A 15,605-nucleotide genomic window follows, 5' to 3' on the forward strand; every position below is an offset into this window, starting at 1 on the left:
CTCATACCAAAATACGATTATTTTTTATCGTTTTTTTTAGTTTTAAAGATATGTTTCTTGTGGTTGAATATGATATTACACGAAGTAGTAAATGAAACTCTTTTTACGGATACAATACGTTGCAGTAGTAATTAAAAAAAGTTTGAAAAAAATATTATATAGTAGGAAAAATGTATTATTCCCGATAAAGTAGCAGTTTCAATATTCAATAACATCTCATATTACATTTGACACGATGTGAAATTGCTTCAAACAATTGACGTAAGAGTTTTAAATGTTTACAGCAGACAATAATTTTGTATCAATATGCGCCTTCTGATAACCTACATATTCATTCAAGCAGGTACACATAGTTGGAAATTCGAACAATAAGACTGAACTCGTCATACGTATGTATGTACTTGCCAGCAATTAAAATTAGTCAAAGTCAATGATTGGTTATACCTTCTTAACAAATACCTCGATATTCCTTTAATTAAATCTTGAGAAAACTGAATGAAATCACGGAGTAGTTTACTAACTGTTATGAATTAATACAAAATGTAAGTATTTATGTAATTTAAACATGTCGAACGGTTTTTTATTAGATTTATGATAAATGTGAAATTATTTGTAAGTTTATTGGATTTAGAAAGGCTCTGTAATGATTCATGTATTTCCCATGCACTGTATTTGGAGGATATCAATTATTAAAAAAATTTTGATAAAAGGCTATCACATAAGTAATGTTACAAGATAAAAATCTATAGAAAAGATACTAAGAAAACATTAATCATGGTGTTACAGTTTTGTATGACAGTGGCATAAAATTCCATTATATTGACAACAATGTGTCAACAAAACAAACCGACATAATAGGTAAAATGTCAAAAAATGGGGTACAGCAGTCAACATTGTGCTTTAATCTTAATCACTATAAAACAAACAACTATGTCAACAAAGAAAAACAAGAAAATATTTAAACATTTAAAATTTAGAATGCAAAATATCTAACGACATGTCTAGTTCTAGTGCATTATGCATATTGTTTGTGCTTGGAGCTCTTTACATTTGATTAACAATAACATTAGATTACCGTATAATTGCAGTAATTATTCCCAATCCGTGTATACATTTATATTTTATTGCTGCGTTTAAAGTATAATTTTGTAAGTTACTGGTTAGTTGATAATTGACTCATAAAAGTCCTTCACCTGTACACAACGATTCTAAAATCTATAAAGTGAAGAAGAATACAAAATGTTTATTCACGAGCAGGTGAATTCATTTGAACAATTGCATTGAAACTAATTTATGAAATATATCCTCTATGTAAGAGATTGTTGTAGACGTTCTAAGGATCAAGGCAACACTTAAATGTATGAATTTGTATCTAACTTATTTTAGATGTGCGAAGTATCACATATATGTCGTATATGCGTCCATATACATGTGTTTTTCAAATAAATGTTTTGAAGAAATTATTTCCGTAAGACTGATATATTGGAACACCAAATAAGAGTCTTAAAATAAAAACTCATCAAAGATACCAGGCTTATAATATGGGGTGCAGACGCGCGTTTTTTCTACACGAGACTCATCAGAGGCACTCGAAGCAAAACAGTTGTAAAAACAAACCAACAAGACGTTGAAGATCACTCTAATGTTGTCTTAACACGGAAATTTAAAATCACTCTGACTATGTCTAACAATGCTATTTTAATATTCTTTTTGAGTGTTTAAAACCATTGGAATCCCTTTATTTCAAATAATAAGAGTGAAAAATTGAAAATTAAAATAATGATATAGTATGAAAAACACTGATTTTGATTACATTTTGCATGATGTATGATGCAAGATAGGTTTGTTGAAGGTTAAAATACAATGAAATATTTAGGATTGTATTTTTTAAAAGTAAAAATATATTTTGAATTAAAATATACATCTTAAAATAATAATATTGAAATTTTTAAATTGTGATATTTGTCTTTCATTTCTTTGGTGAACATCAGAGACGTATACAATTGTTTCAGTAAGATAGCAAATTATCTGATATAGAAATTAATAATACTTTATTTCAAACGCAATACAGCTTATACATGTTATAGGCAAATATTTTTAATCGAATATTTTTAAGGATTTGTGATCCGTTAAAACTTGAACACATGTACATTTGTATAAACTCAGTTTGCACGCCAATACTGTTGTGCTTAGCTTTTCGTAGGTCAAAAACAGCACATTGCACAGGGCATACAGCATGTTACTAAAACTACATTCTGGAAATCCCCAATTTTGTTCATTGTTAAAGCAATAGCTTATTATTAATAATATAACAATTGTAGCCTTTGGTTAAGGTCAATACGGTGTTACTTGTTTCTTTATTATTATGAGGCCGACTTCATACAGGAACTTCTTAGGAAGAAAGATAAGAAGTTAGCAATATCCTTTAACTTTACGTTCTGCTATATAGATGATGTTCTCTCATTAAATAATACAAAATTTGGTGACTATGTTGAACGAATCTATCCCATCGAACTAGAGATAAAGGATACTACAGATACAGTTAAGTCTGCCTCATATCTTGACTTACATATAGAAATTGACAATGAGGGTCGGTTAAAAACAAAACTTTACGACAAAAGAGATGATTTCAGCTTCCCAATTGTGAACTTTCCATTTCTATGTAGCAACATTCCAGCAGCGCCTGCATACGGAGTATGTATATCCTAGTTGATACGATATTCCCGGGCTTGTATTTCCTATCATAATACGGACGCCATCACGAGTTGGTTGACCGTTATGGAATAACCGTTTCACAGATGATATCGGATATGTTCCTTATGTTGTAACTTCAATACCCTTCCCTTTTCACGAATGTGACCTACCGAATTAGACTATTTACCGGATTTGTAATAACATAAGCAACACGACGGGTGCCACATGTGGAGCAGGATCTGCTTACCCTTCCAGAGCACCTGAGATCACCCCCAGTTTTTGGTGGGGTTCGTGTTGCTTAGTCTTTATTTTTGTTTTCTATGTTGTGTCATCTGTACTATTATTTGTCTGTTTGTCTTTTTATATTTTGGCTATGGCGTTGTCAGTTTGTTTTCGATTTGTGAGTTTGACTGTCCCTCTGGTATCTTTCGTCCCTCTTAAACATTGACTTAGAGAAGCATATCGATCTCAGACTTCATCCTCAGTCAACATGCCTCTCTTAGGTCGATATAACGTCGTATCGACCTCATACAAAGGCTTTAATTGTATAATAACAAAATATACATCAAATTTTAATACAGACATACATGTATGAACACGTATAGTGATAACATTAACGGTATCATTTTTATTGCACCATATGCGCATTTCGACCATAAGTTTCTCTTAAGTGTTGATCGAGGTCAAATTATTTGAAAATCCTAAACTTGAAGATAGCGAATAATATCGATATACAAATGTAAAATAACAGTAGCGAAGCAAGATTCGCAACATTTATGAATTACGAAGTTTTTTTCGGCAGCAACGTACATTTCCCTACATTGTTAATTTCTTTTGCCTTGATTATAACAGACAAATTTTAAGGCTGAACGATATTTCTAATTGTATTTTTATATATCTTTCACGTAAATCTTCATATGTTTTACATTTCAAAATAAAATGACACTCATCTTCAATAAGTATACCGTTAAACAATATAAAATATATTTCATTTCTGTTTACAGTATAAAACGACCCGTTTCAATTTGCGAACGATATGCATGGATTTAATAATCAATTAAACACATACTTGACGGCTATTTGTAGCCATAACTGCAATTAATGTTTGTCTCATATATATTTGTAAAAAAATACATTGATGTGTCTCACAAAAATATATTGCTTCATATGCAAAGTTATCAGTAAGCCCTTGTTCAATCCCACTAAGACATTTATCTACACAATATGTGCCTTGGTAACACCAAATAATATTGAAAACAGATTTATACTACATATCATTTTACAAGCCCTATTCAGTCTATTGTGTAGCTTTTTGCCAATTCAAATAATTTCTAACATGATGTCATAAAATGATCTGGGATTTAAAAAATATTTTAACCAGTATTTAATAATTCCTTATTATCTTTCAATATACATAGGAAAACTTCTTTATTCAAAGTAAACCACATTATTTACTGTAGACTTTTTAGGTTCGTGTTAAATAAATTTAAATGCACCTTTTGAATATCTTCTCCTTTGTGTGATCCCCACATTCACAGTCATAGATTTAAATACACGACACATATTGTCAACAGACTTTACTTTACAATTAAAAATTCGTTTTTGGCCTTCATTTGGCCTTTCATTAGTAAATAACCTGATCACTTATCTCAATTTTATTTCCATTCAAAAAACATATTCTTAATGTTAAACAAAACATTAATTAAAAAAATACAATTTTTGTTTTTGCTAGGTTTATATACAAATCCCGTGGACAGAATTTATTCGCCTGCTTGATAAGAGAGTAAAAGGTAAATATTTACGGTTGATAAATCAAAGAATTTAAAAAAAAGTAAAACAAATTTTAAAATTATAAGATTCAAATTCTTAAACTTTTGATTACAAACTTTTATTTCTTTGATGACATATTAGTATTAACTTGTACCAGTAATATAAACACATCTTTGACAAGGACGGAATTTACTCTCATGCAAGCCAGGACAAGTGGGACGATTAAAATAATAGTCCTAGAGGAGAGTAAATGACATATAATGACGTTTGAAAATTTTAAATAAAACTAATTCCAAAGGAACAAATTATATATGATAAAACAGAAACATCTTAAAATAAGATCATGTTTAACTTTATATGTAACAGATATAAGAAAATGAGCTCAAAATTATAACATTTAAAAATGTACATATGCGAATTGGCTTTACTTTGATATTTACAATAGACAGATTAAACAGTTATAAATAGTTACGACTTACGTTGGAGCAGTCTAAGATATAGTTTGCTACAAGTTTGCTATTAGCATTAAAGAGTACTGTAATGACTTCATTTGGAGATAGTTCATCAATGTTTACTCGGTGAATAGATGGTAACTCGTGTATACGTAACTGTTTGTTTCGTGCCTCAGTATAACGGTCACAATAGATAAGGAAATGTGTTTCGTCTTCAACCGAACCTGAATCACACAATTTACATAAACGTAGATTAACTGGAATGTTTCTGTAACGACCTTGTTCAATTTCTTATTGAAAAGTTCTAGAGCGAATCCTTTCAATTGATGAACGTTGTACATGTACCCTTGATAAATGTCTATATACATACGGTTCTGTTGAAAATTATGACTTAAAAATTTTAAACGTTCTCTGTTTTGACATTGTACGCACTTCAGTTATCCATATATCTTTAAAGTCATCTACACATTTACTGTTGACTGTTTCTATTATGTAGTTTGTAAAACTCTGTCGCTACTGTAGTTAATCAAATACGTAAAACTACAAGTGTTTAAAGTTGTTTTGATACTAATAAACCAGGTATTCTTGTAGCATGTAGAGGTGTCAACGTCCCAACGGAACACCTTACGGCAAAGTCTATTGTCAGGCATTTTCATGGGGCGACACCATTGGCTTATCGCCTTACACTGTGTATGAATATATACAAAAAGCCATCCCATATCCGCTGAGACCGCAGGAAACGAATGCATTTGCAAATGTTAAAGAATGTCCTTATTGCTCTGTATTGTAGTCTCTCTAGTGTGTCATAGCACCTGATACCCCATATTCCAGACGCATTATTCATAACCGGGATGACAATGTTGTCATATATCTTTGTGTATATATTGAAGTCCATATTTCCATATGCAAGAATTTGGATGTTAATGACCCCAATGATCTGCTAGCTGCCGCTGACAGCTCATTAACAGAAACCTTAAAGTCAATGTTTACGGATAGTGTAAGGCCTAAATAACGGTACTTTCCCACGTAATCTATTTCCTTTTGTCTGAGTCTAAACACAACATCTGACCTACTAGCAGATGCCATACGAACATGGTTTTGGTTTTTTCAATGTTCATATTTAAAAGATTTTTCTTTGTCCAATCATATAGAAGATTGAGTTGAGACTGTAAGCCTTCACTTGAGGCCGAAATGAGAACGACGTCATCTGCGTAGAATAAACAACTTATCATGTCGTTTCTAATAAATACTCCTTGCGAAAGACCTTTGATAAGCAGCACTAAATCGTCAATAAATAACGCCAACAGCGTAGTTGCAAGATTGTACCCTTGGCGTACTCCGGAATCTACAGAAAACCAGTCTGTGAACATCATTGGTGAAAGTCTAATAGCACTATTCAAATTTGAGTAAAGACATTTTATAACTTTGAACATGTTACCATGAATTCTCGCACCTAACAGTTTGTTTGATAAAACAGCGTTGTTTACTGAATCGAATGCCTTGATAAAGTCAACAAAACATAAATATGTGTCGAAGTTCATTAATTTTCTGTTCCTCAATATAGTTCATAAAGAATAAATGTGGTCAAGACTAGATCTGAGACGTCGGAATCCATTTTGTTCCTCGCTCAATAGTTTATTGTTTTCAAGGTACTTCATCAGTCTACCATTTAGTTGATGACTGAAGACTCTGGCAACAGTTGACATAGGACTAATGCACCTGTAACTTAATGGATCACGATAGGCTTTTCCCTTTTTAAGTCATGGGCAGATGATATTTTGGAACCAGGCATCAGGCACTATGCCATTCGAAAAGCAGACGTTGTAGAGTCCAAGTAACACATTAATCAGTTTCTCACTTTTTAAAAATTCATTAGGCAAATTATCTATTCCGGCTGCTTTCCCGTTTTTAAGATTAAATAATGCCCTTTTTTAGTTCTTCCAATTAAATCGACTTATTAACGTCCGTAATCCCCATGGTGTCATCTTCTTCCTGAATATCACAATTATCAAGTTCTTGTTGGAGTTGTAAATTAAGAGTTTGCACTTGCGCTATGAATTGGTTATCGACGTTTACAATATCGCTAGAGAACAGATTAGAGAATTCATCTTTCCATCTCTGAAAGAAGTGTATGGGATTATGAGACACGGACCCATAAAGCATATTTACGCAGTCAATATTGGTTCGCGTTTTCCCAGGACCTAGTTTGTTACCTTCTTGCCAGAATTCTTTTGGATTTCCGCTGTTGAATGATTTTATGTTGTTCAGTTTATGTATTTTGATTTTGCGTTCCTCTTGTCGTAAGCTTTTGTCAAATTGTCTTCTCTTTTTGAATATGTTTCTCAGTTCCAATTTCTCACGTCGATCTCCTTTAAAATTCAAAAAAATCGTTTTCGGCTCTATTCAGAACGTAAATTATCGTTCCGATATGGCCTTGTCTTATTTTGCTTACGTGTGCTTCTGTTTTGTGAAAAATCTTTATAATCCGTTTTATCATCCATTTCCTCATGAAGGACATTGATTAAGGTATTGTATGTAGTATTAATTCGGCTTTCGATATTTCGGATGTTGAGTAAAGAGTCAATTACCTGACGCAACGTTCGCTGCAAAAAATATCCCTTGGAATGTTCGATACATTATATTTTCGAAAATATTTTTATCTCCAGAAGACATCAGAAATTAAAATATGTTTTCGTATTCACAATACTTAAAAGTGCATGTAAGAACCGAATGATCAGGGACCCTTGAGTCAGAGTACAATTCAATATCGTAGTCTATAAGCATGTCTGACATTAGCTTTACCTTAAAATTGATGTATCTATCAGTGTCGCTGTACGGTATTATCATATAATCAACAACGGACTTTCCTTGTGTAGACACATAGGTAAAATTGTCTTTCGAAGGGTCTCCGCGACCGTTTAGCATGCAACCATTTGCATCTGACAAGAAATCTAGCAAATGTTCAACAAACGCATTCTTTTGCTCGTCTACATATTGTCATTTCCGTATATTATCAAGCGAATCGTTATAATCTTGCGAGACTTCTATCCGTCCGTTGAAATCGCCACAAATGAAAATGGGATTCCTTGTGTTATAGAGATACAATTGCGAGAGTAAATGCTCGTAAATATCTTGGGAAATGTTTCCTCTACTCGATCTCTGAGGTTGTAAATAATATACACAAAAGTATTAGACTAACTCCGGATCATTTACAGATTTTAAATTTATCCAAAGTATATCATCTCTACTTTTGTTGAAAATGTCAATTTCAAAATATTCAAATTTGGAGTTTTTGAAAAGGAATTCTACGCCCCGCTTCCTCGCCAAGCCTTATTCGAAATAACATTCCTATTATTACCTATCCAAGTATTACCATTCATATTTATTGTATGATTGTCTCTTAGATGCTATTGCAATTCCAGCTACAAATTGTTAATTTTGTATCATCTCTATTTGATTGGCGTTGCTGTTATTTTTGTTTTTCAATAACAATAAAATTGAGAATGGAAATGGGGAATGTGTCAAAGAGACAACAACCCGACCATAAAGACCATTTCTGAATTGTAGATTTGGAATAGATTTTGCCTGTTGCAATCTTTCCTGACCAGAACGGTCGGGTTCTATATAGATGTTTTTGAAATCATCAATATATTTTAGTTTTCTTTTATTCTTAAGCACATCAAAGCGATGTTTTCCTTCTTGAAACGACACAATAACGGGTTTCGTTCTAGTTTATGTCAACGTTAACTAAAATACCTTAAATAAAAAATATGACAAACCCATAATTTCGATTCAACATGCAGTTAGTATATGTTGTGCTATGCAATGTAGGTGTGGAGCATATTTGGAAAGCTGCGCATATTATTCTCTATTTAATAGCATGAGGTTGAATAAATAGGTGGTCTGAATTCACACACAATGCATTGGTGAAAAGATATGAGGCATCTAAAATGGTGTTTGAATCGATTGTTTTCATTTTCTACATTTTTACCAAACTTGCAACATTCCTTTTTATTGTTTTTCCATTTGGATATGCGATATATACCATTCCTAAAAATAAATCTTTTCCTCTCAGTGTACGTAGTCATGCCTTATGCACTGTTCATGTCTTGTTTAAAGACAAAACATTTGTATGTTGTTTATTTAAACAACGTATTGGAAGCCAATTATTATTTTTTTATTTTAAATTTTAAAAGTCTTACTTGCTTTGAATTTAGCAGCGATCATCTCAAATTGTTTTAAGTGAACCACGAAATACTCCACTTCCATTGAATATAAGGTTCATTCACAAGTTAGCTAATTTCATTAAAAGAGTCAAAAGATGCCAATTGGACATTCAAAACTCGCAAGTCAAAGAAAAACTAACAACGCCTAGGAAGAAACACATAAAACACGAGGAAAAGACGAACAAGACGACAAAATACTACATAGAAAACATAAAAAAAAAAAGATTGAGCAAAACTAAGCCCACCAAAGTTTGGGGTTGAGCTCAGGTGCTCCGGAAGGGTAAGCAGTTCATGCTCAATATGTGGCACTCATCATGTTGCTCATGTATGTACAAACCCTTGACAAGACTCATTTAAGAAATACTTAATGTGTTTTTATATAACCGTGGGCTGACCGCTCGGGATAAAGTAATCGAATATTAATGCCCAACCCATGGTTAGATGAAAACAAACCTATGACTGCCGAAATAGTTTAATAGGGGGAGGGTTGAGATCTCATAAACATGTTTAACCCCGCCGCATTTTTGCGCCTGTCCCAAGTCAGGAGCCTCTAGCCTTTGTTAGTCTTGTATTATTTTTAATTTTAGTTTCTTGTGTACAATTTGGAGTTTAGTATGGCGTTCATTATCACTGAACTAGTATATATATTTGTTTAGGGGCCAGCTGAAGGACGCCTCCGGGTGCGGGAATTTCTCGCTGCATTGAAGACCTGTTGGTGGCCTTCTGCTGTTGTCTGTTCTGTGGTCGGGTTGTTGTCTCTTTGACACATTCCCCATTTCCATTCTCAATTTTAATAACTGAAATGGACTGGTTTTTTTTATTTTCTTAAGAATGCTTATAACTGTACTGTTCTTGGAGCTTGGCCTACGTACTAAAACGTGGGTTATACTATCGTAAATTAGATTCACCTGGTCATATAGATAGAGGTAGAAGTAACGAGAAAAAAGCCAATTTTGTTTATCAATGCGTTTGTGCTAAAAGTAGATATAATGGTTGACAATATATAGAGGTCGTCATATAAAAATTGAGGTTGTAACAATCGAGGAAAAGATGAGGGGACGAAGTTGTGGTTACGACAATTGGTTCATATCAGTGTCATCTGTGACACAGATATTTCCTAACTATCAACCAACTCGTGGTAATGTCTGCAAACTTCAATAAGACGTTAATAGTAACATGTTCTACTGTTTCGCAGTCCTGCATTCTGATTAAAAATTTCAATAAAAAATCTGTCCTTCCTAATTATTTTAAAGGTCAAGTTTACAATTTTTTTTTCTTTTTCACATTATCTCTATAAAACAGTTTACCAGTTCCCCATATCAAGGTCAATTATGGATATTAACTCAGCCATATTAAGATATACTTAAAAATGTTTTATGGAAACGAAAAGTGTTCTTGTTTTCATTTCATCACAATGTTTTGTTCAAACTCAAGGTTATTTTGACATGTAAATATAATTCTCTTTTAAGCAGTTTTATCCTTTTCGTCTTCTTGAAAGTTATTTTTTTTAATTTTGTGTCTTAAAATTTGATCTTTTTACAGTGCATTTTTGAGATAGAAACAAGAATCGTCAATTCACAAGATGTTAAGACCACGACAGAGCAGCTATGTTATCAATAACGTCAATGCAGGTCAAATAGACCTGGGAAATACTGCAGGTTACGAGAAATGTATTGATTATATAGAAAAAGACGATTATGATCAAATACCGGCAGATAGAGATACTATAAATCATGATTACCTTGTTTTGACCTCAACATTCAAGAAGGAGTTCACACAATCAAACAACGAGGTTCATCAAAAGAAACACCCAGACAGTGAGGTTCATCAAAAGAAACAGTCTGTATTGAGGCCAATATTTCTAATTATGCTTTGCATTATAATCACAGCATCAATTTCAGCAGTTGTCACTTTCTTTGTTACAAAACAAATTGTTTCAGAAAAGAATGAAAAGTGTAAGTATCGGACACATTGGTCCTTATTGTGGGTTATGTTTTCATGGTATTTTATCATGATTCAAGAGAGAGAGAAAGGTTGCTTAACCCGAAAAGGTTTTGTGCATTAACCCATACAGGCTGCATGTATCTTGCCCATGTGTTATTCGTTTTTGTTTGTCTTTCTTTGTTTTTGTTCGGGCGGGGGATGGTTCTGTGATCTTATCTTTTCAAATCATACTCCAGCTACAAAGGATTGGTTAATTGATTGATTGGTGTTTAACGCCACTTTGAACACTATTGTGCTATTTTGTTGCGGTCAGTTTTTAATGGTGGCGGAAATCAGAGTGCCCGGAGAGAACCACCGACCTTTGGCAGGAAAACTGACAAACCTAGTCAATTAAGATTGGAGTTGAATGCATCTGCCCCGTGCGGAATTCGAACTCACAACCTCAGTGTTGACTGGCTAGTGATACAGTAGTTCGAATACTTAGATCACTCGGCCACCGAGGCCCCATAGCTACAAAGCAGGATGTATACTTAATGTTTAACGAATACTTATATATTTTAAACATAATAGCCATGAATGAAATAATCGTTGTATTTTTCTAGAAAAGTACAAATAATAAATTCCTGAAAAATTTGTTATCAGGCTTCGTATTATATATGCAATATGTGACAAAGTTTGAGATTCGTTGCACTTCAACTTCTTGTTTATCAAATACTTATATATCATTCCAAAACACACTGGGCATTTAAGAACCTTTCGTCGAGTTTTCCTTTGCAACTTCATTTATCGTCAGGCTTCATGTAAACATGGCTTCCGCGTTTTGTTTTTTTCAGATTCAATTTCCGGATTACTTAAACCTAACAGCGGGGTATCATTAGTGAGCAATAGTTCACAGTTCTACTTGAACTTCTTTATTAATTGTGAAAAGAAATTGTTTTTTTTTCATATTTCATACATTCGGCATTGTCGAAATATTATTTAATACTATGTAAATATTATACGTCTTGATAACATGACAAATTTTAAAGCATTGGACAAAGTCCGGTTTTATTGCTAACTGTTTACACTTAAAAGGAGATTCCGATTACAGAAATATAGGATCTACTATAAAGAGAGGGAGCACCTGAGTTTTGATTATGAATGTCTTTTTATTAATTTTTTCAAAATCCATGGAAAGTACGGTTTTGAAACATCTATTTGGTTAAGTGTTTGGCAGAACGACATAATGTTGTTAATACTCAGAATACACATATGAAAGCTGGTCAGCTGTGTGGCTTATATAGTGTTTTAACTGGCTGTTTCTGTATTGGCTTTGTTATAGATTCGAGGTTAGCTGTATTGGACCCGAGACTCGAAGAGTCGAGGGCCAATACAGCTGATCGAGAATCTATAACAGGGCCAATACAGAAACAGCCAGTTCATAACACTTTTATTGAAGGATTTTAATTCTTTTAATAAGAATAAGCTAAGTACCATGAAGAAGATACAGAATTTCATATCTGAACTTGTCTTTTCATTCACGTGGCATGGATGTTTTTGTCAACATTGTCAAGGTGTAATTTCTGATATCTCGTCCAAGTACTTAATATTATGCTATTGCAATTCATTTTATCTAGCAAATATAAAGAAGCTGGGAAGAATAAATCAGACAGTTTAACTATTCCTACTCTTGGATCGTCTGTGTTCTGATGATTGATCAACGGAAATGAAACAGTGTCAATAATCGAAAGTCGTACTCGAAAAGGCTGTGAAATATTTCCGTTTCAAGACTTCAATATTTTACAAAACACTGAGCATCATTAACACTTTTTATTTTATGATTTTAAGTTAAAAAGATATAATGCAAATGTTTTTATGCAAAACGATACGTCCAAAGTTAAGTAAGGCGTAAGAAAATTGAAACCGGAAGTGAACGTCCAGTATTAGCTCATGGGCCGATACGGCTTTTTTCCGTATTGGCCTTGTTTTTTCCGTATTGGCCCTGTCCGAAAAGCAATATTAACTCTTGAATTATATCGACAGGTCAACGTCATCAGTATTGCACATGCTGATTTATCCGTATTACGGCTTATTTGCTCATATCATTTAATAAGTAAGATTAAAAAACACTTTTGAAACATGACTTATAAATAGTTTTAGCGGAAATTTCCCTTACCTTTTTTTATCAGTTCAAAACGGATGTCGTTGTCCAGTTATATTTGGTGTATTTCTGTTTGAATTTGCAGGTTCCTAATTTTCTAGCACTAGGTCGATACTGCTGCTTAACTTTTCGGTAGTCATTCCTTCGGTATTGGATTGATTTATAAATAAAGGCAACAGTTGTATGCCGCTATTCGAAATTCATAAATCGATTGAAAAAAAACACAAATCCGGGTTACGAACTAAAACTGAGGGAAACACATCAAATATAAGAGGAGAACAATGACACAACAGAAACACAACACTAAAATGCAACACACACAGAAACGAACTATAATATAACAATGGCCATTTTCCTGACTTGGTACAGGACACTTTAAGAAAAAATGGTGGGTTGAACCTGGTTTTGCGGCTAGCAAAACCTCGCACTTTTATAGCAATATGAAATATAACACTAAAATGACACCATTACATGACAGGAATACAGTACAAATAAATGCAACAACATTCATGACAGAGAATTACGCAATTAACAATACAAAATAGTATATTTCGACAACGAAACAGCAGAAACACTGAAGTGAACAAAAAACAAACGACAATGCAACACACACAGAAACAAACTATACGATAGCAATTTCCATATTCCTGACCTGGTACAGGACATTGTTTAGAATAAAATGGTGGGTTGAACTTGGTTTTGTGGCTAGCCAAACCTCCCGCTTTTATGGCAATGTTAAATATAACATTAAAATGACAAGATTACATGACAGGACTACAATACAAATAAATGGGAGAACATACAGGACAGAGACACACACAAATAATAGCTATCAAAAGGTACCAGGCTTGTAATTTAATACGGCAGACGCGCGTTTCGTCTACATAAGACTATATGCCTTAGTTAAGAAAATCCTTAGTATTTAGAATAATTCATACTTTTGCAAACAGTAAATTTATAAAAATGACTATATAATAGATATGCTTGTTAGCACCGAAGTGGTGACTAACTACAGAATAAAAACGAATACGTGAAACAACCTGAATCAGCACATAAAAAAGGCACAGCCGAACAACGTATTATAACAAACTTGTTTCTTAAATACTCCGTTTATAAATTAAGAGAATATTCTATATTATTTTGGTGGGGTTCGTGTTGCTTAGTCTTTGGTTTTCTATGTTGTGTCATCTGTACTATTATTTGTCTGTTTTTCTTTTTATTTTTGGCCATGGCGTTGTCAGTTTGTTTTCGATCTATGAGTTTGACTGTCCCTCTGGTATCTTTCGTCCCTCTTTTAGAAACTTAGGTTCAAATTCCCGCAAGCAAAGTTGACCTTAGATGAATTTGACTGATCATTTGAGATACCTTAAGATCATAATGTTCTTAACATATCCAGGTATTTATTTTCGAGTACTCTAAGATCGCTACTTATTGTCTTTTGTCGTTATGTTATATTACTTGGTTTTTTTTGGTTCATACTTCTCTGATAAGTCAAGTAATTTTCAACGGAGTTGTACGTTTTGTTCTTATGTTTTGCTGTTATACCACTATCCTAAATTATTGTAGGGTTGAGCTCTCACAAACAGGCTTAGCCCTGTCTGTATATGTGCCTGTCCCAAGTCAGGAGCCTGTTATTCAGTGGTTGTCGTTGGTTACTATTTGTCTTTTTTTATACGTTATTGTTAAATCATAAATCAGGCCGTTGTATTTTTTTATATTCTTACTGTTTTGCATTTTGTCATGTCTTCGACTTATTATGGCTGACTATATGGTTTTGGTTTTTGCTCATTGTTGTCGGCCGTGCGTGCAACCTATAGTTGCATTAATTCACTTCTGTTGGATAGCTGTCGCACTGGCAATTATACAACATCTCCTGTAATAATAACATTTTATATCCATACATCCTGTGCTTTAAAATGTTTCGGTTTGAGCGTCCATAATGTAGGTGACTCCCGGAAAGCACTTTAATCGCTCGATAACTGGGCCGATTTTGCAGCTAGTGAACTGTTATTGCCTTAAGATATCATCAGCTATGAAGTCATTTCAGTGTTTCGGCCCTAACATGATTTATTATAAACTTTTCATAAAAATTTCGTTGAATGATTTATAAATTATTGAAAAAACTAAGGTTGCAATTCCCTCTGGCAAAGCTGACCTTGGACATATATCTTTTCATGTATTCATGTATTCAATTATTTATACATCCTTTGCGTTCAAGCATTTCAATTGAAGGTTAATCCATAAAAGCGCGTCGATCGCACGACATTTATAATTGTTATTATCTTTTATATTTAACATGTGCTTTTGGTGTTTTTGCTTTCCAAACTAGTTGTATAATTGACCCGTTTCCGTGCAATTCAATCAGTCATTTCAATTATA

At 33.2% G+C, this 15,605-nt stretch overlaps 1 protein-coding gene across 4 annotated transcripts in view; it reads left to right on the forward strand.

Moving 5' to 3' along the window:
* The first annotated feature begins 380 nt into the window (after positions 1-380).
* LOC127724124 (neurogenic locus notch homolog protein 1-like) overlaps positions 381-15,605 on the forward strand; it is a 43,196-nt gene continuing 27,971 nt past the window's right edge. Inside the window, exons 1-3 of one of the 4 annotated variants that reach the window (XM_052230984.1) lie at positions 385-542; positions 4,427-4,484; positions 10,685-11,097. In XM_052230984.1, the coding sequence (XP_052086944.1) occupies positions 10,725-11,097 (373 nt within the window). In that variant the 5' untranslated portion in view covers positions 385-542; positions 4,427-4,484; positions 10,685-10,724. Of the gene's footprint in view, positions 543-4,426; positions 4,485-10,684; positions 11,098-15,605 lie in introns of all 4 variants that reach the window. The other 3 variants (XM_052230986.1, XM_052230985.1, XM_052230983.1) reach the window with 3 other exon arrangements.

This window comes from Mytilus californianus, unplaced genomic scaffold (genome assembly GCF_021869535.1).
Source record: "Mytilus californianus isolate M0D057914Y unplaced genomic scaffold, xbMytCali1.0.p SCAF_14, whole genome shotgun sequence".
Lineage (NCBI taxonomy): Eukaryota > Metazoa > Mollusca > Bivalvia > Mytilida > Mytilidae > Mytilus > Mytilus californianus.